Source organism: Vipera ursinii (assembly GCF_947247035.1).
Source record: "Vipera ursinii genome assembly, chromosome: 13".
Taxonomy (NCBI): Eukaryota; Metazoa; Chordata; class Lepidosauria; order Squamata; family Viperidae; genus Vipera; species Vipera ursinii.
This window is the reverse complement of record NC_139526.1, coordinates 15943547-15969408: the sequence shown is the minus strand read 5'-3', so window position 1 is coordinate 15969408 and position 25862 is coordinate 15943547. Positions and strand designations below refer to the sequence as shown.

Here is a 25862-nt window from a genome sequence, read left to right as displayed (position 1 = left end):
CACAAGGGTCCCAGTTGAGCTTTTAAGTCTTAAAAAGGGGAGGGGGGAACAACACCACCTGGTTATGGTTTGTTCTAGGATTGTAGTATGGTAGAACAGTGGGATGGGAGTATCAAACCAGCTGCTCTTCCATCCTTTAGGATCTCTGGACAAATGGGAGCGCCTGACGGTGGCCGATGCACTAGAGCCGGTCCAGTTTGAGGATGGAGAGAAAATTGTGGTCCAGGGGGAGCCGGGAGATGATTTTTTCATCATCACAGAGGTAAATCCTGTGGTTCTCACGCCAATCTCTTTCCCAATCTCTATGCCTTCAAATGACATGGCCTTCTCCTCAGTGTAGCCATAGCCAGAATGCTAAACTACTGTTGGTTACCAGTTATGATTGCAAACCTCAGATGGACAAGACACCCATGGGTACCTCTCCCTCAGTCACCATTGGTACCCCCCCTCTCTCCGTCTGCTCCTCCCTCCTTCTCCCTCTCTAACCTCTCTGTCTGCCTGATGGTCTATCTGTCCATCCATCATCTCTCTCTCTCTTTCTCTCTCTCTCCCTATTTACTTGTCCATCATCTCTCTCTCTCTCTCTCTCTCCCTATCCATCCATCATGTCTGTCTGTCTGTCTGCCTGCCTGCCTGCCTGCCTGCCTGCCTGCCTGCCTGCCTGCCTGCCTGCCTGCCTGCCTGCCTGCCTGCCTGCCTGCCTGCCTATCTATCTATCTATCTATCTATCTATCTATCTATCTATCTATCTATCTATCTATCTATCTATCTATCTATCTATCTATCTATCTCTATATCTATCTCTATATCTATCTATCTATCTATCTATCTATCTATCTATCTATCTATCTATCTATCTATCTATCTATCTATCTATCTATCATTTCTCACCCTCTCTCTCTCACTGTCCATCCATCATCTCTGTCTGTCTGTCTGTCGGTCTATCTTTCTCTCTCTCTCTCTCTCTCTCTCTCTCTCTCTCTCTCTCTCTCTCTCTCTCTCTCTATCTATCTATCTATTATCTCTCACCCTCTCTCTCTCACTGTCCATCCATCATCTCTGTCTGTCTGTCTGTCTGTCTGTCTGTCTCTCTCTCTCTCTATCTCTATCTATCTATCTATCTATCTATCTATCTATCTATCTATCTATCTATCTATCTATCTATCTCTATCTATCTATCTATCTATCTATCTATCTATCTATCTATCTATCTATCTATCTCTATCTATCTATCTATCTATCTATCTATCTATCTATCTATCTATCTATCTATCTTATCTATCTCTATCTATCATCTCTCACCCTCTCTCTCTCACTGTCCATCCATCATCTCTGTCTGTCTGTCTGTCTGCGCTTTGGGTCCGTCTGAATAGATCAGGCACAGAGTCTGCCTGTTCAGTCATCCCGAAAATGGTGCTTTTCAAAATGCGACTGGACTTTTCTTGGTCCCCCCTTTTTCTTTTGGAAAACGTCTAGCTTCTTATTCAAGAGGCATCTGCAGTTATGACTGGAGACCCGTGCTGGCTGGGGGCTTCTGGGAGTTGAAGCCCACAAGTCATAAAAGCCGCCAGGTTTGGAGACACACACACACACACACACACACACACGACCTAAATCACAGCGCAGGCAGTCTTCAACTCGCAACGGTTCATTGAGTGACCGCTCCTTGTTACAACGGCACTGAGATGAACCCCCCTTTTTTTAAAAAAAACACGGCTTTTGTAGCATCCCCGGGCTCAGGCGATCGAAATTCAACCGCTTGGTTCACACTTAAGACCGCTAAGTCACGTGATTTCCCCTTTTGCGACCGTCTGGCAAGCAAAAATGGCTTGGTTTGGTGAAAACTGAGGATGGGAGTTATATTTTTTTTTTGTTTTCTTCTCTCCCCTTCCCCTCCCCTTCCCCCCCCCCCCCCGCAAGCCCCTGTCATCTTTCTCTGCCTTCGCACATATCCGGGATCCCATTTCCCACCCTGCTTTTCCCTCAGCTCCAGGTTTTCCCAGACTGGGCAGATGTGGAATGCATCTGGTGGATTTTCGAGGTCACGGATTTATCCCGTTTGAGATTCCTGGCACTAGGGCTTGAGGGCCTTAAGCTCTGCGCGGGGACTCTTGCCATGAAGAATTACGATTTGGCAGGGCGAGGCTAGGCAGATGCTGCAGCTCCACAATAACAAATGTGTAGCCATATCATAAACTGTGCTCCGTGCTCGGAGGGGTGGGTGGGGGTGGGGAGTTTTGCCTTTTGGGTTTCCTCAAATTTTGTGGCGTGTGTGTGTGTGTGTGTGTGTGTGTCTCTGTGTGTGAAGGCACTTGTTTTAAAGAGTCAGCCTGGGATTTCTCTTTATTTTTCCAATCCAGCCTCCAAGAAGTAGGGTATTTGTCAAATGTTTAGACCAGGGGTCTTCAAACGTGGCCCTTTTTATGACTTGTGGACTTCCAACTCCCAGAATTCTTGAACCAACCGGGCTGGCTCAGGAATTCTGGGAGTTGGAAATCCACAAGTCATAAAAGGGCCGAGTTTTTGAAGACCCCTGGTTTAGACCATTTGTCTAAAATGGCATAGGGTCAGGGGGTTGGACTAGAAGACCTCCAAGGTCCCTTGCAAGCCTGTTATTCTGTTCAGCGTTCCAGTATCTCAGGGGCTGCCCCAAAGAAGAGGGAGTCAAGCTATTCTCCAAAGCCCCTGAAGGCAGGTCAAGAAGCAACGGATGGAAACTAACCAAGGAGAGAAGCAACCTAGAACTAAGGAGAAACTTCCTGACAGTGAGAACAATTAACCAGTGGAACCACCGGCCTCCAGAAGCTGCGAATGCTCCAACCCTGGAAGTTTTTAAGAAGAGACTGGACAGCCATTGGTCTGAAATGGTATATAGAGTCTCCTGCCTGAGCTAGGGGCTGGACTAGAAGATCTCCAAAGGTCCCTTCCAACTCTGTTCTTCCGTTAAAGTAAAATACTCATAAACTAGAATGGACTCACTAGAAATGGGACAGATAGAAAGAACAAAAGAAAAAGGAAGGAAGGAAGGAAGGAAAGAAAGAAAGAAAAAGGAGAAACAAAGAAGAAACAAAGATTTATTTATTTATTTTTTAGCCCAACTAACTTCAGAGGGTTATCGCTGAAAGCCAAACCATAAAAGGGAGCCTTATCTACACTACCTTTCATGTAAAACTGGGGTTTTACATGTTGCAGGGACTTAGTTTGATCTTTTTTAAATTGGTCTTAATTTTTGTATCAACCTTTTAAAAATTATACCCTGTAAACCGCCCTGAGTCCTTCGGGAAAGGGCGGTATATAAATTCAATAAATTAAATTAAATTAAATTTTATTTTATTTTATTTTGTTATTATTTTTTTAAAAAAACCTGCCGAGCTAAGAGGTGGGAGAGAAACCATGGGGGTGGGCTCATCTCCCTTTCCCAATCCTGGCTGCTGCTCCTCGGATCTGCAGCTCGGGCCAACCTCGTGGCCGAGAGCCCTCCAAAGCCTAAAGCAGCCTTTCCATCGCCTTCCTCTGCTGGGATCCTTTATAACTGGAGATGCCAATAATTAATCCAAGGACTTTCTTTCTTTTTCCTTTTTTTTTTAAGCTTTAGCCACCGAGTTGGAGGCGCAAGCTTTGTTTTGAACCTTTTTTTTTCCTCCTCGCAAAAGCACCTTAAGCTTATATCATGGAACAAAAGAAAGGGAAGGGACGGCCAGGAGGGAAGTGGGGGGGGATTAGCGAGAAGCTCAATCAATCCCAACCCAGTTGGAGGAACTTCTAAGCCTCTGTCTTAAGGTCATCCTGCCTCTCCTCATTTCCCCGCCAGCAAGCCTAAAGATGGTTAACTGAATGCGATACATATGGTGACTCCCTCTGTATTTCATTGTGTTTCCCCCCCCCTCCCCACTTTCTGAGTGGTAAAAAAAAAGAAGCAAGGTTTGGAGGGCCACTGAGGTCTTCAGTGCATCTCAGTGGAGGCTAAAACACATAAGGAACGGTTGCTGGAATTGGGTACGTCTAGTTTAATGAAGAGAAGGAGGAGGGGTGACATGATAGCAGTCTTCCAATATCTCAGGGGCTGCCCCAAAGAAGAGGGAGCCAAGCTATTCTCCAAACCATCTGAAAGCAGGACAAGAAGCAACGGATGGAAACTCATCAAGGAGAGAAGCAACCTAGAACTATGGAGAAACTTCCTGACAGTGAGAACAACTAACCAGTGGAACTCCTTGCCTCCAGAAGCGGTGAATGCTCCAACACTGGAAGTTTTTAAGAAGAGACTGGACAGCCATTTGTCTGAAATGGTATAGAATCTTCTGCTTGAGCAAAGGGCTGGACTAGAAGACCTCCAAGGTCCCTTCCAGCCTTACGCCCTTCCATTCTCTGCCGAGGGAAGCTGCCCACGAATATGTCCTCAGCATGAGAACTTTTCTCTTTGGAAAGACCAACTTGGATCTTCTCCCAAAGTTGACTTTAGCAAGCCACGGCTTTGGAAGAAGCTCTCCTGATTGAGATGTGGGGAATGGATCCAAGCTCACAGCTGGTCTCAGCCGCCCGGCCTTCTTCTGCTCCCATTCTTCCTCTGTGTCCGATCCTTTGGCTACAGTTAACAGCGGATCCCATTTATGGCTGGCCATGTTTGCATGGAAACGCTCTCCAGAATGTGAAGAGACAGCATCTCGCGCCATCCCTGCCCTCCTTTCTAGCTTGCAATATCGGTTACACGTCGAGAACTTCGCCATGCTGGATTAGCACTTGGGCTCGATGCCACGACGTTGATGGGAAGCCATTCCAACACAGCGATAACTTGCAGATTGTACACACACACACACACACATGCACAGAGAGAGAGAGGAGGGGGGCAGGATGCAGGCAATTAAAAAGGAAAGGAGAGAACGGTGTCAAATTATTTCAGTGGCTTGGGCATGGCTATCTAGAGAAAAGAAGAACCAGGGGTGACATGCTAGCTGTCTTCCAATATTTAAGGGGATGCCACAAAGAAGGGTGTGTGTGTGTGTGTGTGTGTGTGTTTCCACCTCTTCTGCAAAACACCTGAAGGCAGGACGAGAAGCAACAGGTGGAAACTAAGCAAGGAGAGGAGCAACCTAGAACTAAGGAGGAATTTCCCGACAGTGGGAACAATTAATCAGTGGAACAATTTGTCCTCCAGATGTTGTGGGCGCTCCATCACTGGAGGTTTTTAAGAAGAGACTGGACAGCCATTTGTCTGAGATGGCATAGGGTTTCCTGCCTGAGCAGGGGGTTGGACTAGAAGACCTCCAAGGTCCCTTCCAGCTTTATTCTGAATTTGAAAAACATTTCCATATGTTGTTCTCTGAATTATCCATGCATGCATATCTCCTAAGGAAATCCCTAAAGGGGACTTTCTCCCTTTAAATTTGGGGTGTATCCCCTTAGATTCCAGGTTACATGTGTCTCCTCCAGCTTAAGTGCGACCTTCACATGCTCTCCCAGAATTGCCATCCTGTAAGGCTGCAGGAGGACAAAAACGATTGAATACGTGGGGAGTTAAGGGTAATTGCCCTCTTATTTAATCAATTTCCATTGAATTTAAATTTAAATTAAATTAAACGAGCTGGACTTTAATTCCCAAACTTGTCACTCCTGGGCATACGCTCACCCTTAGCCAAGATGTAAAACAGATAAGAGTATTAATCCAAAGTTTTTCGTCTGTGTGTGTGTGTGTGTGTGTGTGTGTGTGTGTGTGTGTGTAAAGGGGAATAATACATGCTTTGCGCATCACCAGATATATATATTTCAGATGGTAATATGAAGATGGAAGGGAGGGAGGGAGGGAGGGAGGAAGGAAGGAAATAAGGGAGGGAGGATTGAGGAAGGGAAGAGAAGAAAAAAGGTAGAGGGATGGAGTGAAGGAAAGAAGGAAGGGGAAAGAAGGGGAAGAAAGAAGAAAGAAGATAGAGGGAAGGAAGGATTGAGGAAGGGAAGAGAAGAAAAAGAGGGATGGAGTGAAGGAAAGAAGGAAAGAAAAAGAAGAAAGAAAGAAAGAAAGAAGATAGAGGGAAGGAAGGGTGGATTGAGGAAGGGAAGAGAAGAAAACAGGTAGAGGGATGGAGTGAAGGAAGGAAGGGAGGGAGGGAGGGAGGAAGGAAGGAAGGAAGGAAGGAAGGAAGGAAGGAAGGAAGGAAGGGAGGGAGGGAGGGAGGAAGGACTTTATCTTTCATGGTCCTCTTAACATTTAAGCCAAGCCTGGGCACATGTCGTGCACCAAGTCAATCTGTCAATCTCAAGCAAACACTGTCTGGGGAGACCAGCCAAGTCAAAGCCCACCTCCCCGTGCTCTGAGGATAAATCTCTGGAAGGAATAAAGCGGGATTAATGATTAAACAGGAAAGGTGGACGCGATTTCCAAGGAGCTGTAAGCACCAGGCAGAAAAACTGTTTGAGGCCACCTTTTTTTCCGGAAGAGGAGGGTCTCTCTCTCCCCCCCCCCTCAACCTCTCAGGAACACAACAGCCTTTCAAGTGATCCTTACATCCTAAGTCAACAAAGGCCGTCCTTAGATCAGATATATCAACCGGCCTCTGTTTCCCCTGGTTTCCTAGCACTTGTCCCTAGTAAATGATTTCCTGTTGTGCCCTTCGATTTGACTTTTTCAGAAGGCCTGGATCAACACCCCCCACTTTTCTTTTCTTTTTTCTCTCTCTCTCTCTCTCTCCAGAGGTGATGTGAGATATTTGGTTTAGGTTTCTTCCCAGGGTCTCCTTAGACAAGCGATTCTGGGTTTATTTTGATAACCCCTTTGGCCCATCCTGGGACATTCCCTAAAATCCTGTTCCTCGCCCAGTTTCATCTGGATAAATCGGGCTGTTCTCCATTTGCATGGAAGGATGGTCCAGGTGATCCGTGAAGCCCCAGGAAGAGACATTGAGGGAACCATTAAGTTCCAAGAAGAGAAAACAAAATAAGGAACGAGAGTCTAAACCAGGAGGGTCCAACTTTGGCAACTTTAAGACCTGTGAGACTTCAACTCCCAGAATTCTCCAGCCAGATCCTTTGGAGCGGGGGCGGGGTGTGTGTGTGTCTTCAAACTCGGCCTTTTTATGACTTGTGGACTTCAACTCCCAGAATTCCTCAACCAGCGTGCCTGGCTGAAGAATTCTAGGAGTTGAAGCCCACAAGTCATAAAAGGGCCGGGTTTGAAGACCCCTGCTTTGGATAGTTCCTATTCCACAGATCCTCGAAGGCAGGGGTCTTCAAACTCGGCGCTTTTATGACTTGTGGACTTCAACTCCCAGAATTCCTCAGCCAGCATGCCTGGCTGAGGAATTCTGGGCGTTGAAGTCCACAAGTCATAAAAGGGCCGGGTTTGAAGACCCCCTGCTCCAAGGAGACCTTGACTGGGGATAATATGTCTCCAGCTCACTCCTCGTTGAAACGTAACCCCTGATTCCATATCTTATGCTGCTGGTTTAGAGGATTCATGTCTTTCTCCAGTTTCTGACTCCAGTTTCTCACTTGTTTCTCTGAAGGAAAACATTCTGAAGGAAAACAACATTAAGTTAGAAGAGTCATCTGCAGAGGTCAAAGGCTCGAGAGGGTGGTGGTCATCTAGCCGTGGGTCGGGCCCACAGTCCCAAATGATTGAAGCCATCCCTTTTCTCTCTTGCTTCCAATCTGGTCCAAATGATGATCTCCAGATGTTCTTGGAAGTTCTCCATCCTGTTTCAAAGCTACACCATCCCTCTTCCAGAAACCTCTTAGATAGACTTTTCTTTTATCCCTTCTTAAAGGCCAAAGGGTCACTTCTTCATTCCAGCCATCGTAGCTTCATTCATCCGTCCAACCGGCTTACTCCACCACGACAGAAGTATCATGCGTTTCTTCTGCCTAATCCGGCAAAACTTTGGCTAACTTGGCGGCTGGCGAGCCCCATCGCTCCTCCACAGCCTGGCCCTTGCGCCCAAAGACTTAAATGGGGATTTTTCTCATCCGTGCCCGGTGGTGTCATCTACCAAAGTTGGAACTTTATGGCAACTTGGTGGTCTTTTGGCGACGGATTTTTTTTTCCCCCCTCTCCACGTCGCCTGGAAGGAAGATGGAGCTGAACTACTTTTATTAGGGTTTTTTTTAAAAAAAGAGAGAGGGAAAAAAAAAAGCCTTCCAATCCTTCACATTCAGCCTTGTTCCCTTTTGTCGTGGGGGAGAGGCTGGCAGCCTTCTTGCAGCGTCTGCACCCTGAACTTGGTAACTGTGAAGGTCAGTTCCAAATCTGAAGAGGCGATGATGAATACCCTATTCTTTGGGGCAACTTTCCCTCCCCCCCCCGTCCTCCCTTCTTTCCTAATGTTGACTCAGTGGACATTTCCTGGCTTCAGAGAAAACCCAGAGAATGGGGCGCTTTGTCTCTAGGCCAAACATCTTTAAAATGCAACATTTCCACCCTGCCATCCCTTGGCCCTCGCTCCCCTCCTCCCAGATTTTATGGCCTTTGTTTGGCTGGCATGCAGGAGCAGGGAGCTTTTCCTGGCATGGGGCCACTGGGTTGGCATGGAAAAAATCCGTATCAGGGCACATGCTAAGATTTGTTGTTTGAGGACTTGGTCGCTCAAAATGCCTTCCAGGTCTTGATCTGCAGTGTAGACAGAGCGTAGTGATGCAGTCAACCCCACTCACTATCGTAATCATAATAGTAAAAGTTGGAGGTCATCTAGTCCAACCCCTAGCTCAGGCAGGAAACCCTATACCACTTCAGACAAACGGCTGTCCAGTTTCTTCTTAAACACTTCCAGTGTTGGAGCATTCACCGCTTCTGGAGGCAGGTTGTTCCTCTGGTTAATTGTCCTCACTGTCAGGAAGTTTCTCCTTAGTTCCAGGTTGCTTCTCTCTTTGGTTAGTTTCCATCCGTTGCTTCTTGTCCTGCCTTTGGATGCTTTGGAGAGTAGCTTGACTCCCTCTTCTTTGGGGCAGCCCCTGGGATATTGGAACATTGAACAGAATAACAGAGTCGGAAGGGACCTTGGAGGTCATCTAGTCCAACCCCCTGCTCAGGCAGGAAACCCTATACCATTTCAGACAAATGGCAGTCCAGTCTCTTCTTAAAAACGTCCAGTGTTGGAGCATTCACATCTTCTGGAGGCAATTTGTTCCACTGGTTAATTGTCTTAACTGTCAGGAAGTTTCTCCTTAATTCCAGGTCGCTTCTCTCCTTGGTTAGTTTCCACCCGTTGCCTTCAGGTGCTTTGGAGAATACCTTGACTCCCTCTTGTTTCCCATGCTCTGGTTTGAAGGCTGTTGTGAGATTTTATTCCAAGAAGATTTCTCTCTGAAGGGGACTTTTTCCTTCTGTCTTTTGGGTCCAGGGTTTATCCCAAACAGGACCGGCTTGAGAAATCAGTGGGAAGTTGAGATTGAATTGAATTGAGGAGGGACGAGGGGAGGGGAGGGGTCTGTTTCTCTTCCCTGAAAGACCTTCAGTGGAGTGAATGTAGCTGCAACTTTTTTTTTAAAAGGAAATATTTGTCATTTGGTTTCCTTGCTGGGTGGGGTGGGGGACACCCGATGGGTTTAGGATCAACCTGACACGGGCCAATTTTCCCGCCACGGGACAAGAATGACGCCAACATCCAAGAAAGGGTGGCCTATATAGAATCTTTCCAAGACAAGGATGCCGAAAGAGGGACAAGATGCGAAGGCGAATGACCACGATTAAAACATAATTTTTAAAATTATTTTAAATCATTCGGTTGAACGGGTGAGTTGTCCCACAGCGAGCCGGCCATGTTGAGTTGCCCTGCGGGGTGTGTGTGTGTGTGTGTGTGTAGATTGGCCACGGGAAGTTGGCTGTGGCTAGTTGACCATGGTGAGTTGGCCGTAGCGAGTTGTGTCCCTTCAGCCCCATTACGGTAGCCAGCCATTTCCCTTCCCCTTCCTTGATTTGTAGCGGAGAAAGGATCAAGGAAAAGGCATTTCCTGGTGATTAATAGTCCATGGGGTGGAGCTGTGCCTGGGCTGCAGCCCTGCCCTTTCATGGACCTTTCGGAAAAGGCTCTGTGGCCGAGCTGTTTTTTTTTTTTGCTACACTCCAGTCTTGATGTGTCGTCACTCTTGAGAGGCATTTCTCCTTTTTCTTCCCTTTTCTGATCGGGTGGCTATTTCTGGGCCTTCCCCCAAAAGAGCCAGCGAGCCAGCCCTATCGCTTTGTTCTCCTTCCTCTCAAGGGACGAGGCCTTTTCGCGAGAGGTCCTCCTAAACAAAGGTTGGAGAGGATGCAAAAAGAGTAGTGGGCCAGACTCGCCTCCTGGCTAAGCAAGAACGGGCCGAGATGCAGGCAGGCTTCACCAACTAGCTTCTACTCCTTCTTCTTCCTGTTGGTTCATCTAGCGAGTAAGCTGAGTCAGAGGTTCTTCTAGGGTGGAGGGAAAGTCACTTGACCAAATCTGGTCAAGGAGAACAAGGTGGCTTCCTTTTTTTTTGGGGGGGGGCAACTGAATAACAGAGGAGCCCCTATAGCAGACATGTCAAACACAAGGCCCGGGTGCCGGATCCGGCCCGCGAAGTGGTTTCATGCGGCCCGTGAAGCCATCCTGGAAACAGTGAGGGAACGGCCCCCACTGCCTTGGCCCTGGCCCAGAGACCCTCCTCCTGCCAGAGACCCTCAGATCTGTCCCACTCCTGCCCAGACCCCATAGGCACCCTTGATGCGAATGATGTAGAGCTGGCCACGTCCACCCAGTAGGCCATACGCACTCTAGCCACGCCCATGCAGCAGGCCACGCCCACCCAGGCCACACCCACCCGGCCCCCTGAGGGCAACCGCCATGCTGATGCGGCCCTCCGTGAAATTGAGTTTGACACCCCTGCCCTATAGTGTTCCAGACAAGTGGCTGTCCTGTCTTTTCTTAAAATCCGAGAGCCATGGAACAACCGAAACGTCTGAAGGCAAGCTGTTCCATTGGTTGAAATTCTCGGGAAATTTCTCCATCGTTCTAAGTTGGTTTTCTCCTTGATTAATTTTCATCGGTTACTTCTTGTCCTGCCCTCTGATGCCTAATAATAATAATAATAATAATAATAATAATAATAATAATAATAATAATAATAATAATAATAATAATTTGGAAGGGACCTTGGAGGTCATCTATTCCAACCCCCTGCTAAGGCAGGAAACCCTATACCATTTCAGACAAATGGCTGTCCAGTCTCTTCTTAAAAACTTCCAGTGTGGGAGCATTCACCACCTCTGGAGGCAGGTTGTTCCACGGGTTAATTGTCCTCACTGTCAGGAAGTTTCTCCTTAGTTCTAGGTTGCTTCTCTCTTTGGTTAATTTCCATCCATTACTTATCCTGCCTTCAGGCGCTTTGGAGAATAGCTTGACTCCCTCTTCTTTGTGGTAACCCCTGAGATACTGGAACACTGCTATCATGTCACCCCTCACCCTTCTCTTCGTTAAACTACACATCCCCAATTCCAGCAGCCGTTCCCCGTATGTTTTATTGAAGAATAGGGTGTCCCACCCCACCCCTCTTCTTTGTGGCAGCCACTCCAATATTGGAAGATTGCTATCATGTCACCCCTGGTCCTCCTTTTCCGTAGACTAGACGTTCCCGATTCCTGCAACCGTTCTTTGTATGTTTTAGCCTCCAGCCCCCTAATCATCTTTGTTGTTCTTCTCTGCATTTATTTTTCCTGCCCCCAAAGTCTCAAACCTCTTTTTAAATAATGTGATGACCCATACTGGATGCAGGATGCAGTTTCTCTGCCCTTGTCCTTGGCTTGGACTTCAGCTGCCCCCGAGCCATGTGCTGGATTGCATTAAATACGGCAATTGTTCAGTCCTTCTTCTTCCTCTGGATTTCTGTTTTGCTGTAGAGTCGAGATGAGCTAATGTGGGCTTATAAGCAAGCCGCTGGAAGACACAAAACCCTAGAGTTCTTGACTTTTCAAGATCTGGCTGGTATTTTAGGAAGGAACATGCGGTTCTGCAGAGCCACATAATTTATAGTTTAAGCGAAGAACTCACCCATCCTTCCTGTTGCTGGAAACTGGTCTCTCTCCAAACCGAACCAGGTTTCTTTCATCCCATTATCGTCCAATTAATTTTCACGGACCAAGAATAGCTTGACTCGGGTTTGCTGGACATGGCTCCAAGAAAAGGCTTAACTTTTGAAACACAAATCCTGAGGCCCATTCAGGCCGAACTCAATTCAACGGGGTAATGGATATTGCAGGCCAAAAGCAGGAGTGTGTTTGCAAAGACTGGCGAAATCGAACTGAACGGGCTCCAGACTACGGCCGGTGTAGAGTTTAAATGAAAACCAGCTGCTCTTGTCTTTAAAAACAAAACAAAAAAACCACACCATTTTTAAAGGGTTTTGAAAACATCACCTTGAGGTTGGGTTGAGTCCTAGAGCATCTGCTGGAGTGATTAGGGCGTCGCAGTTCCCAAACTTATAATTTTGATGGCTCAAGATTCAGCCACCGGTATGATTCAAACTAATCGTGACTCTTGAGGCATAATGTCGCTCTCGTTCACGTCTGATAAATTATCCAGCATGTGAACGAAAGGATTGAACATTTGCAAGCTGAATGTTGTTTTTTTTCCTTTCTCTTCTCGAATTTGGTCCAACTGCTGCAGCCAACAGCAATTTCCATTGGATTTGATGTGACTAGAAATTTGCTTCTGCTTGGCTCAAGCTAAGAGAGAGCTGGGCATTAAAGAAAAAAAAAAGACTTATTTTCCATAGTGTATTTAGTCAGTTGTTCACTAATAGAGAGACATTGGTTTGGTGGTGAAGGCATTAGACCAGAACTGGGGAGATACAGGTTCAAGTCTACCCTTAACCACATAAAACTCCTTGGATGACCTCGGGAGACACAGGTCCAAGTCTACCCTAAGTCCTACAGAAGCTGCTTGGATGACCTTGGGAGATACAGTCCAAGTCCACCCTTAACCACATGGAAGCTCCCTGAATGACCTCAGGAGACCCAGATTCAAGTCCACCCTCAGTCACACAGAAGCTCCTTGCATGACCTCAGGAGACGCAGATTCAAGTTTACCCTAAGTCCTACAGAAGCTCCTTGGATGACCTTGGGAGATGCAGTCCAAGTCCACCCTTAACCACATGGAAGCTCCCTGAATGATCTCAGGAGACGCAGATTCAAGTCCACCATCAGTCACACTGAAGCTCCTTGGATGACCTCAGGAGATGCAGATTCAAGTCCACCCACAGTCCTACAGAAGCTCCTTGGATGACCCTGGGAGACACAGGTCCAAGACTACCCTAAGTCCTACAGAAGCCCCTTGGATGACCCTGGGAGACACAGGTCCAAGTCCACCCTTGACCACATGGGAGCTCCCTGGATGATCTCAGGAGACCCAGATTCAAGTCCACCCCCAGTCCTACAGAAGCCCCTTGGATGACCTTGGGAAATGCAGGTCCAAGTCCGCCTTCAGCCACATTGAACCTTCTTGGACCTTGGATCAGAACTCCTTGCTCAGCCTAAACTACTTCGCAGGGCTGTGCGGGGAAAAAAAATGGCAGGAAAGATTATACCCCCTTGAACTCCTGGAGGAACGTCTTCCAACCTCCCAGGAGTAACTTCTTAGTTAGATGAAAGGAGAAACAAACGGCACGAAGAGGCAGTCATATCCAAATCCACTCATTACATCCATGTAAAGAAGAGAACCTATTGCCACTCAGCTACAAATCTCAGCATCCTTCATTACTAACCAGGTTGACTCAAGTTTTCTGGAAAATGACTGATTTTCCATTTCCCCCTTCACTGAATTAAAACATTAGTGGGATATTTCAGTTGACCTCAGGCTTCGGAATCTCTTTCTTGAGACCGAATGCTAGCGAGCAGCCTGATCTTGAGAGAGAGTTTGAATTTACATTATTCAGATTCCTGATGTCTTACAAATTTCAGAAGGAGATTTGACCTCACAACAGCTCCTGGGGGGTGGTGGGAATAATCACTCTTCAGGCTAATAAACGTTTGGTAGTCAAAGCAATAAATCTTCCCCGATCCCAGGAATTTCTAAAAACAGTTCTTCGGGAACTGTTATTATTTCCACTTCTGGACTGAGTTAATCTGAGCTCCGGGTGGTGAGAATGACAGGAGCTGACCTAGAAAAAAAATCACTCTGCCTTAGCCACCAATTCAGGATTCAGAATCTTTCTGTGCCCCAACCTTTCAGGTCTCACTTTCATAACCAGACAGCAATCTCACAATATCCGGTACAGTCATGATACCAGGTGCAAATAAGAATATTGTCAATAGAATAGAATAGAATAGAATAGAATAGAATAGAATAGAATAGAATAGAATAGAATAGAATAGAATAGAAACAGGAAGAAGAATAGAATAGAATAGAATAGAATAGAATAGAATAGAATAGAATAGAATAGAATAGAATAGAATAGAATAGAATAGAATAGAATAGAATAGAATAGAAACAGGAAGAAGAATAGAATAGAATAGAATAGAATAGAACAGAATAGAATAGAATAGAATAGAAACAGGAAGAAGAATAGAATAGAATAGAATAGAATAGAATAGAATAGAAACAGGAAGAAGAATAGAATAGAATAGAATAGAATAGAATAGAATAGAAACAGGAAGAAGAATAGAATAGAATTAGAATAGAATAGAATAGAATAGAATAGAAACAGGAAGAAGAATAGAATAGAATAGAATAGAATAGAATAGAATAGAATAGAATAGAATAGAATAGAATAGAATAGAATAGAATAGAAACAGGAAGAATAGAATTAGAATAGAATAGAATAGAATAGAATAGAATAGAATAGAATAGAATAGAATAGAGAATAGAAAATAGAGAATAGAAAATAGAGAATAGAATAGAATAGAATAGAATAGAATAGAATAGAATAGAATAGAATAGAATAGAATAGAATAGAACAAATATAGAATAGAATAGAACAGAACAGAACAGAACAGAACAATGGGAATGGAATAGGAATAGGAGAGGAGAGGAGAGGAGAGGAGAGAGAGAATTCTTTATTGGCCAAGTGTGATTGGACACAAAAGGAATTTGTCTCTGGTGCAGAAGCTCTCAGTGTACATACAAACAACATAGTGAAAGGTCATACATCATAAATCCTAGTTACAAACATTACTCATAAGGTACAAACAGCAAGTGATAAATCCTAAGATACCAAAGAGGAGAAGATAGTAGGAAAGATGAGCAATGAGAAAGATGACATGGATGATAGCAACCCAACCTACTACATGGGTAAATATCTTTGCTGTGGGAACTAGGTGTTCAGCAGGGTGATGGCACAGGGTGTGTGTGTGTGTGGGGGGGGGGGAAACTGTTTCTGCGAGTAGTCATAATGCGAAAACCTGATGCCATACTTAGGGTACTCTAGATGAATTGAAATGCCTCGTTTAGGAATTTACAATCCCTTCTGAAGTCACATGCTGTATTTTACAAGGCAATAAATATTTCAGATACGGGTGTGTGTATGTGTGTGTCTTTATCTATGTTTTGGAGATTGGCCCACCAGGTGAGAATCAGATCTCCTGGCGCTTCTGATTCTCCTGATGTCCCCAGGATATGAACGCTTTCAGAAGTTGGTAGCCTATAAATGAAAATAAGTCTGTTAAGGGTGCAGAAGGAATCCAGGTTTTCCCATCAATATCTTAAGGAGGGTTTGGAGCTGTTTTTGAAAGGGGTGCGTGACCAAAAAAAAGTTTCCTAAATATTGTTCCTCCCTGATTTAGTGCTTCCTTGTGATGGGCTTTGTGCTCTGCAGTAGCCACAGGCGTTGTTTAACACAGGGGTCCCCAACCCCTGGTCCGTGGTCCGGTACCGGGCCACGGCATGCCAGCAACCGGTCCGCGTGCACAAGCAAAGCCCCATCTGCGGGATGCAGGCAGCACACAAAACCACGCACGCTCCGGTCCACGGAAAAACCTCTCTCCACAGAACTGGTGGTCCCTGGTGTGGCCAAAAGGTTGGGGGACCTCTGATTGAGCAGATAAAGTAATGATGGGAGTTTACCTTAAGCAAGACACTTATTCCTTGGCCTGGCGCTCCATTGTTCAGCTCAGAAAAGCAGAAAATAAGAACAAACAAGGCCTCTGCAAAATTGATATTATTTTTTTTTTTGGACCAAGTGCCGATGGTTTTAAGTCGAGGACCACCTGTACTTTTAACAGGAGAACCCCCAACACCTTCTGCAAAGCGTGTCTGAAAGGGCCACTCCCCCAGAAGTAAACAAAGGAACACGATGTTTGGGTGACACACGCCTGATTCTTTTGGTCTTCTCTTCTAGGGCACGGCATCGGTCCTTCAGCGTCGATCTGATAAAGAGGAATATGTAGAAGTTGGGCGCCTGGGGCCATCTGATTATTTCGGTAAGCTCCACGGAATGGAACGGCTCAGAAACACCGGAAAAATATCAGCTTTGGCATTTACGGAAGAATCGGATCTCTCCGTACATGGCACTCTTCACAGATAGGATTCACAAATGCACCATCGGTGATTCCTGGGAGCATAGACTAGCATATCACTGGTTGGACAGATCTAAGGGCCTTCTGATCACATCTTGGAGGCATTCCTCCTTCTTCCCTAGTAATTATGGATTTTGTGGGTTATGGATGTATCCTACAACCATACCGGTTGGGAATTATGGGAATTTTTTATCCCCCGCATCTGCAGAACTCCATATTAGTGTTAAATATCAAGGGTAAAGCATGATCTTAAGCAGGGGTCCTCAACCTTGGCAACTTTAAGACTTGCGGACTTCAACTCCCAGAATTCCTCAGCCAGCAAAGAGTTGAAGTCTGCAAGTCTTAAAGTTGCCAGGGTTGAGGACCCCTGATCTATAAAGACTTTAGCATACAAGGTGATGTTAGATAGGCATTCTTTGTCTCCTATGATATCCTTTGGGTCGACCATGATCAGACAAAGTGTTAATAAGGAAGCAATGAATAGCTCAGGGGGGAAATGGAGGAGAAGAGCTTAGCATGGACGACAGAAGAATCAGACTAGTGGATCAGAAAAGGCAAGAGAAATAGGCGATCACTTCAAGACAAGCCATCTCAAATCTTTCCACTTGTTTCTCCCTTAGTATATTTGTAAAGGCAATGTTGGTGTCTGGGTTTCTTGTTCGGTGTGCCAAATAGGGCAGAATAATTGCAGACCGGGTTCCTGATCTGGAAATAGCTAACGGTATCAACCGAGAGGGACGCGGTGACTCAGTGGGTTAGGACACTGAGCTTATCAATCAGAAGGTTGGCAGTTTGGCGGGTCGAATCCCGAGTGCCACATAACAGAGTGAGCGCCTGTTACTTGTCCCAGCTTCTGCCAACCTAGCAGTTCGAAAGCACGTAAAAAATGCAAGTAGAAAAATAGGGACACTACGGTAGGAAGGGAACAGCGTTCCGTGCGCCTTTGGCGTCTAGTCATGCCGGCCACATGACCACGGAGACGTTCTCGGACAAGCGCTGGCTCTTCGGCTTTGAAACGGAGATGAGCACTGGCCCTTAGAGTCAGAAACGACTAGCACGCATGTGCGGGGGAACCTTTACCTTTACCTTTATCAACCGAGATCAAAGGCATGTTCTCCAGATGTATGATGATGATGATGATGATGATGATGATGCTCCATTTTCTTCCCATTTCCAGGGGAAATTGCCTTGTTGCTGAACAGGCCCAGGGCAGCTACTGTGGTGGCCCGGGGCCCCTTGAAGTGTGTTAAGCTGGACCGCCCACGCTTCGAACGAGTCCTTGGCCCTTGCTCTGAAATCCTCAAGAGGAACATCCAGAGATACAACAGCTTCATCTCTCTCACTGTCTAAAAGTCCTCTTTGGCTCATCTTTTACGTTAAAACTTGTGCACTTAAAAAAAAGAAAAAAAAGAAAGAAAGCGATCCGTGGTGTTTCATAGCTTTACGAAGGAAAAGAGAGGCACGTTCATTTTATGGCAGATGTTTTTCAGTGTCGATGTCCGGTCTATTAGATATTCAAATCACTGTACAGTATGTTGTGAAGAGGAGAGCAGGTAGCTGGTTGTCAGTGACTTTATGGGATTTTAGATTTTTATCGTTTTGCACTTTGAGTTGCATTCCAGGTTTATGAGTCCATGGTTTCTCCTCAGGCAATGTAAAATCTCCAGATCTTTAACTCTGCGATGGAGAATCTGTTTGCTGTGTGCCTCAACTTTTATTTCTCCTGGTTGTGCTGGCAAGCTACATCCAACCTCACTTCTCTAGAACAACTTAGGCTACTCGTTTTGAACATCTCATCTAGCGAGACTACATAACCCATATTATAATTGGGGATTGATGGCCCCCATGCCCCCCCCATATGAAGCATTGCAGAAATAGCCCATGAAGAAAGACTTCCAATTTTAAATGTGGTCTAAGGTAAAAATGATTAAACGCCCAACTGGGAAGAGTAAAATATCCTATCAACTTGGTTGAGTTCTTAAGCTCGAGATAAATGCAACACATTTTCTTGGATTGTTTTTGTCCAAGCTCCCAGCATGCTACCTACAGGCTATTTAATGTCTATTATAAGCAAATGGTGACCTTTGACCTGGAAGGAATTGTGAAGCCCTGTTGGGCATCTAGTCATCTGTCCTTCATCTTTGACAATGACTTGAATAAATTATCTTGGCCACTTGAGATACTCAACTAACACCAAATCAGTGTCAAATTAATGCCAAACAGTGTTTTTCCAACTTGGTAACTTTTAAGATGTGTAGGCTTCAACTTCATGCTGGCTGAGGGATTCTGGGAGCTGAAGTCCACATGTCTTAAAGTGGAGAAGTTGAAGAACATTGGTATATCTCAATCAATCAGTCAATCAATCAATCAATCAATCCACACACATAATGTAAAATCTGTTTCCTGTAAAACGTGGCAGTATTCTATTCTCTGTGTATTTTTTTTTCAAAGAAAACATTGGTTTGCAAATAAGTGTTTATTTACCCCTTTCATTTTTCTTATCCTGTTGTGATGCATGGGGGAAATAAAATAATTGTGACTGGAGAAACAGGTAGTAAACCTTTGATCACTGCCATATGGTTGAGGGCCACTGGCCTCAGGGGTCTTGAGTCTTAGGTCTAGGTCTAATTTTATGGATATTCAAAGACTTCTACAAAGATGAAAGAAGGGGTACTGTCGAAATTGATGGAGCTCGGGTGAAGTTGCAAGAACAGTGGAGAATTGGTTCAAACATCCCTTCCCAATCCTGTGGCATTAGAATTGCGGCTTTCAAAAATTTTCAGCAGTCAACTGCCAGATGATGGACGACAGCATGAAACGTCCAGATTGATGTTAAAATCCTTCAATTGTCTGGGTATCCCTCAGCTTCAGGAGAAGAACAATTGTCCATGGAAAGCAATTGTTCAACTTTGTTCTGCATTGGGCCTAGCCTTTCAAATTCTTTGTCCAGTTTTGCATACTGCCTGCCCCTCCCCCCAAAAAAGAAACCCTCCCCCCAAAAAGATTCAGAGAACCTAGAATAGGTGCCGAGAAAGGAAACCTGGATGATCAGGGGACAAGGAACATACCGAGTTGGCCCAGGAAAAGTTGAGGGAACTGGATGTGTTTTTCCTTCAGAAAAGATAATAGGAGATGGGTAGTAATATTTTTTTTAAGGACACAGGAGAAAGTCTACTCTTTTCCTCTGTCACCTTAGAATCTGGAGCATAGAATCGTGGATCAAATTGAGAGGAAAACCACGTGTCGGTGGAATATTAGAAGACATTTCCTTCTAGTTGAAGAGTGGTACCAGTTAAGGAGAAGTGATGGATTGTCCTTTGCTGGATATGTTGAACTTTAATTGGTACAGTCCAGGGATTAAGATGTGTGGGTCTCAAACGGCTCTTTCTGGACCCATTAGTATAGATAGGGCATTGTCTTTTGAACAGTTGGATGCAGTCTTGATTGGATAGTGGATAGTATTATTTCACTGTGACCTGGGCTTGCTTAATCTTTGTGGGTTGCATCTGTTCTTTGGCCAAAATGACCTTGTAATTGTCATGGTAATCCTCCTGATGGAGAAGAGGCCATTGGAAATGAAAACAGCATTTCTCTTGTAATTGTTAAGGCGACTGAATGGGGACATGAATAAAATCCTTGGAACTTCAGAAGTGCTCAGAAGTTTATTCAAATCGAGAAATGCCCCTTAAGGGATTTAGGTAGGTGGGAAGACAGATGAGTCATTCAAGGGAACAAAGATGAGTTTAGGAAAAATGTGGGTCCTCAATTCTGTGGAGTCAAATGCAAAGCCCCATTAAAGGAATGAATTCCACATTGGTGGTTGGGACAAGACAGTTGAAAGGTAAGAGTTTGACTTCTGCAGCCAAGCCCTATCTGTCTGTTTGCTTAGAAGGAACTCTAGTATAATGGTCTGGAATAGGGATGGGGAACCTTGGCTCTTTGATGACTTATGGACTTCAACTCCCAGAATTCCTGAGCCAATTCTTCAATTCTGGGAGTTGAAGTCCACAAGTCATAAAAGAGTCAAGGTTCCCCACCCCTGGTCTGGAGGAATAAAGGTCTAGGTGTATCTTCATTGGGTTATCTGAAGCAGGAAGGTCATTGATGTATACTCATGGCCTCATTCGTTAGAACACGAATGCCGTAGTAGTTCTACTAATGGAATGCTTCTGAACTTCTCAGGAACATCTTTGCAGGCAGCAGAAGGCTGTAACAAACGGACCTTCTATCAGATCACGTATAATCTTCTTAAGGACTTTCTTTCAGTTGGCGTTCCCTCTCGGCTAAAACCCAGTCTAATTTGCATAGTACTTTTCTCCAGTCAGTCATACAGTAATGGAAATTGAACTAGGACATAGTAAGCAGGTAAGGGGACTCACCTGATCACACTGCAATGCTAACTTCCTATTATGGTCGCAGAGTCAACCACCTTGATCCACCTATTGAGTCCTTCCCAAGGACCTGGGATAGGCAGATGTTGATGTCTGATGGTGTTAAAGGAATCGTCGCAGGATGTAAGCTGTTCTACGTCAAGCTGCCTCTTGCAACTGACTGATGGACATGTTGTCAATGCCAATAGCGTTCAAGTGTTTGAATAATAAATTATTATGACGGCTTATCACACAGCCAGCCAGAAGCTTAGATGGCATTTGGCATTTTTGTCCACCTTTTGAGCCCTTCCCGAGGACCTGGGATTGGTAGATATGGTCCTTTGATGGTATTAAAGGTGCCGTCCACAGGATGTAAGCTGTTCCAAGCAAAGTTGCCTTTTGCAATTGACCGATGGGGGATTTTGTCAATGCCGATGGTTATTATCTTACAAAACTAGGTTGCTGGTTTTCCTCTGTTCTTACGGAGCCTGGGAATTTTCTGGTTGGTTGGGTTGGGGCAAAGCAACTGGGATTCTAGCTGAGTTTGGCAATGGATTCAAGTGGTTTCTTCTCAAGAGCCCCGAGGGGAATGTCCTCTTGGTTGTTCAGATGAGGGAAAGGCAATGTCTTTGTTAGAAGCACACTCAACCTTGTGTTTCCTTAAGACTGAAAGAGCTGCTGGTTCCAGGAACTGAGCCATTACATTGGGTGAGGGAAGACCCTTTTGAGGAACGGGGGGAATGGAGAATTGCGAGGACGCCAGTGTGCCATTCTCCAGACACAAGGCGTGCACCTGCCAGGCTGTGAAAATGTGGAATAATTACACTTGTGAGAAGAATGAGATGCTACACACCTTCCAACTTTCGGTGGCTGGGCCAGACAGCAGGGAAAATCAGGAAAAAATGACCTATTCATATTCAAACTTTGACTCCTCAAGAGCAGGGGGTCTCCAAATGCGGCAACTTTTAAGACTCGTGAACTTAGCCAGCCATGCTGCCTGGGAAATGTGGGGAGCTGATGTTCATCAATCTTAAAAGTTGCCAAGTTTGGAGAGCTCAGCCGAAGAGGAACGGGTACTTACGTCATAACCTCAAAACGTCGGCAGCAACGTCATCGATATCACTTGGGTCTACCTGCAGCCTGAAGAGAAGGCTCCAAAAGTCTCATTTCTGCAGTTCCAACAATAGTTCATTAAAATCCAGCTAGGCAGCTCCTCTTTGGCGGTTGGGCCACCAGAGTTTGAGAAAGAGGTTTTCCCTCTGGGACTCGCCCAGAAATAAGATAATTTTTATTGTCTTTTTTTTCCTTCACTGTGGGCACAACGGCACACATCAAAAATGCAATTTAGTTCATTTACTTTAGTTTATGTAGTTCATCCAACCCTTCTAAAGCCTTTAGGTAAGGAATGGCATGATTAATCAAGAAGTCGGCTCATAAACCTGCGGCTTGCCAAGCAGATTATAATAAGATTAGCTGGATTTTCTGCACCAGAAACTCGGCGGTATTGATTTTTGGCCATGAACAACAAATTCTGCTTCTCCCCCCCCTTCTCTCTTTGGATATCAATAACTGCCATAGGCTTGTTGTTGTTAGTCGCGAAGTCGTGTCCGACCCATTGCGACTCCATGGACCACGTTCCTCCAGGCCTTCCTGTCCTCTACCATCTTTTGGAGTCCATTTAAGCTCAGGCCTCCTGCTTCAGTGACTCCATCCAGCCATTTCATTCTCCGTCGTCCTCTTCTTCTCTTGCCCTCAATCTTTCCCAGCATGAGGCTCTTCTCCAGTGAGTCCTTCCTTCTCATTAGCTGGCCAAAGTATTTGAGTTTTAGCTTCAGGATCTGGCCTTCTAAAGAGCAGTCAGGGTTGATCTCCTCTAGGACTGACCGGTTTGATCGCCTTGCAGTCCCAGGGACTCGCAGGAGTCTTCTCCAGCACCGTAGTTCAAAGGCCTCAATTCTTTGGCGCTCAGCCTTTCTTATGTTCCAACTTTCACTGCCATACATTGCAACAGGGAAGACCATCGCCTTGACTATACGCACTTTTGTCGACAGGGTGATGTCTCTGCTTTTTAGTGTGCTGTCTAGATTTGATATGGCTTTCCTCCCAAGGAGCAAGCGTCTTTTAATTTCTTGGCTACAGTCCCCATAGGCTAGGAAGAAATTAATCCAGAGCACTGGACAGGACCGACGGCAAAATTATTTGAAAAGGCGACTTGACTTATAATACTTAAAACCCGCATTTTTATATCAGCCCAGAGAAACCTTACAAAGTGTTCCCCCCGCAAAAAACTGCGGGCTGATCATAAACCACAGGGCGTCCTCAATTTACGGCCGCAACCGAGAACATAATTTCTGTCGCTAAACAAGTGTTTAAATGAGTCACGCTTGGTTTTATGACCTTTTTTTTCCTTTGCCCTGGCTGTTAAGTGAATCAATGCAGTTGCTAATAAATCATGAGGTTGCTAATTGAATCCAGCTTTTCCCACTGACTTGTAACCCGGTTGTTAAGTGGATCCGGGCTTCTCCATTGATTTTTCTCGACAGAAGCACGCAAAAAGGGGATCACGTGACCCCCGTCATAAATACGAACCAGTTGCCCATCACCCCAAAGTTTGATCAGGTGATTGTAGGGACGGTGCAAAGGTTGTAACTCTGAAAAACGGGGATCAGTAAAGCTTTTTCCAGTACCGTTGCAACTTTGAACAGTCAGTAAATGGACTGTTGTAAGTTGAGGACCGCCCAGATATTCCTATCCAACAACGATGATTTAAGGAGTGTTGTTGTTGTTGTTAGTTGCGAAGTTGTGTCCGACCCATCGCGACCCTATGGATAATGTTCCTCCAGGCCTTCCTGTCCTCTACCATCTTCTGGAGTCCATCTAAGCTCATGCCTCCTGCTTCAGGGACTCCATCCAGCCACCTCATTCTCTGTTGTCCCCTTGTTGATTCTGTTGTTGTCGTGGTTAGTTGTGAAGTCGTGTCCGACCCATCGCAACCCCATGGACAACGTTCCTCCAGGCCTTCCTGTCCTCCACCATCTTCTGGAGTCCCTTTAAGCTCACGCCTACTGCTTCAGTGACTCCATCCAGCCACCTCATTCTCTGTCGTCCCCTTCTTCTCTTGCCCTCAACCTTTCCCAGCATGAGGCTCTTCTCCAGTGAGTCCTTCCTTCTCATTAGGTGGCCAAAGGATTTGAGTTTTAGCTTCAGGATCTGGCCTTCTAAAGAGCAGTCAGGGTTGATCTCCTCTAGGACTGACCAGTTTGATCACCTTGAAGTCCAAGAGACTCGCAGGAGTCTTCTCCAGCACCATAGTTCAAAGGCCTCAATTCTTTGGCGCTCAGCCTTTCTTACGGTCCAACTTTCACTGCCGTACATTGCAACTGGGAAGACCATAGCCTTGACTATACGCACTTTTGTCGGCAGGGTGATGTCTCTGCTTTTTAGTGTGCTGTCTAGATTTGCCATGGCTTTCCTCCCCAGGAGCAAGCGTCTTTTAATTTCTTGGCTACAGTCCTCCATTTAGGCTCACGCCTCCTGCTTCAGTGACTCCATCCAGCCACCTCATTCTCTGTCGTCCCCTTCTTCTATTGCGCTCAATCTTTGTAGTCATTTGTATCTGAGGTCAGCTTTTCAAGGGGTAGAGTAGACGTAGTAGTAGTAGTAGTAGTAGTAGTAGTAGTAATAATAATAATAATAATAATAATAATAATAATAATAATAATAATAATAATAATAATAACAATAATAATAAGTTGGAAGGGACCTTGGAGGTCATCTAGTCCAACCCCCTGCTCAGGCAGGAAACCCTATCCCATTTCAGACAAATGGCTGTCCAGTCTCTTCTTTAAAAAGGATTGACAAAATCGGATATAGTTCACTTTGTAACTGCCTCGCTTAACAACGGAAATTCCCATCCCACATGTGGTCGTAGGTTGAGGACTACTTGTTTTCCTCTTTTCACCCTACTCTTGGTGACGGGACAACCATTTGTCTGAAATCGTACAGGGGCTTCTTGCCTGAGCAAGGGGTTGGACTAGAAGACCTCCAAGGTCCCTTTATTCTGTTCAACAGCATAAGGTTTCCTGCTTGACTAGAAGATTGGGCTGGAAGACCTCCAAGGTCCCTTCCAACCGTTAAGTGGTATAGGGACCTCTTGAGGGGAGATGTTGGCCAGAGCAGGGGGTGGACAACTAGGGGAACTTTCAATCTGTGGGCTTCAACCCCTGCAATTCTTGAGCCAGCAATTAGTTGAAGTCCATCGGTGGTAAAGTTGCCGTGGTTGCACAGAAGGAAGTCAAAAGCGTCCGTGGCACCATTTCAGGAACCATAGCAGGTTGACCTTAAAAAGTCTTTAAATAAATACCAATCCAAAGATGGAAGGATAAGAACATTGTACTACGAGCTTCCATCCGGTTATCCATTTACCTGAGAGGCGCGCCCATTGAACAAGCCTCCGTAGCTGTGGGCCAACACAAATGCATTCTCTGAGCACAACAAACCATTAAATCCCCGTCTGGAGTGAGGAGAAAGGGGAAAAAAAAGCAACAACCCAGAAATACTACGTGATAACATCTTTTTACCTCCTCAAAGCTTATTTAGTTGTTTCCCCCCCCCCTAAATATTTGGGAGCATGAAGAGTGAGGAGCAACCTTGGGCAATGTCTCTGAAGACCCTTAGCCACATTATTTGGAAAGCTGCTGCTGGAGGCTTGCAAGGCACACGGCACTGTTGCATCCTTGCAAAGTGTGCCTTAGTTGTGCAGGTTGGACAACCCCCTTCCTGTTTGAGAAAGAATGCAGTGCTGCTTTTCTCAAATAAAAGGAAGGAAGGAAGGAAGGAGGGAGGGAAGGAGGGAGGGAGGGAGGGAAGGAAGGGGAGATGGGAATGAGAAGAGGAAGGAAGGAAGGGGGAAGGGAAAGAGGGAAAGGGAAGGAAGGAAAGAATGAAGCAGGAAGGAAAGGAAGGAAGGAAGGAAGGAAGGAAGGAAGGAAGGAAGGAAGGAGGGAAAGGGAAGGAAGGAAAGAAGGAAGCAGGAAGGAAGGAAGGAA

General features: G+C 45.5%; 1 protein-coding gene and 1 long non-coding RNA gene across 2 annotated transcripts in view; one reads left to right on the top strand and one right to left on the bottom strand.

Moving 5' to 3' along the window:
- PRKAR1B (protein kinase cAMP-dependent type I regulatory subunit beta) overlaps positions 1-18015 on the top strand; it is a 62596-nt gene extending 44581 nt beyond the window's left edge. Inside the window, exons 9-11 of the mRNA XM_083372843.1 lie at positions 141-262; positions 16267-16348; positions 17622-18015. Coding sequence (XP_083228969.1) covers positions 141-262; positions 16267-16348; positions 17622-17794 — 377 coding nt within the window. The 3' untranslated portion in view covers positions 17795-18015. The remainder of the gene's footprint in view (positions 1-140; positions 263-16266; positions 16349-17621) is intronic.
- Positions 1-25862, bottom strand: part of LOC310646434 — a 138362-nt gene that overhangs the window by 5286 nt on the left and 107214 nt on the right. The window lies entirely within an intron of this gene.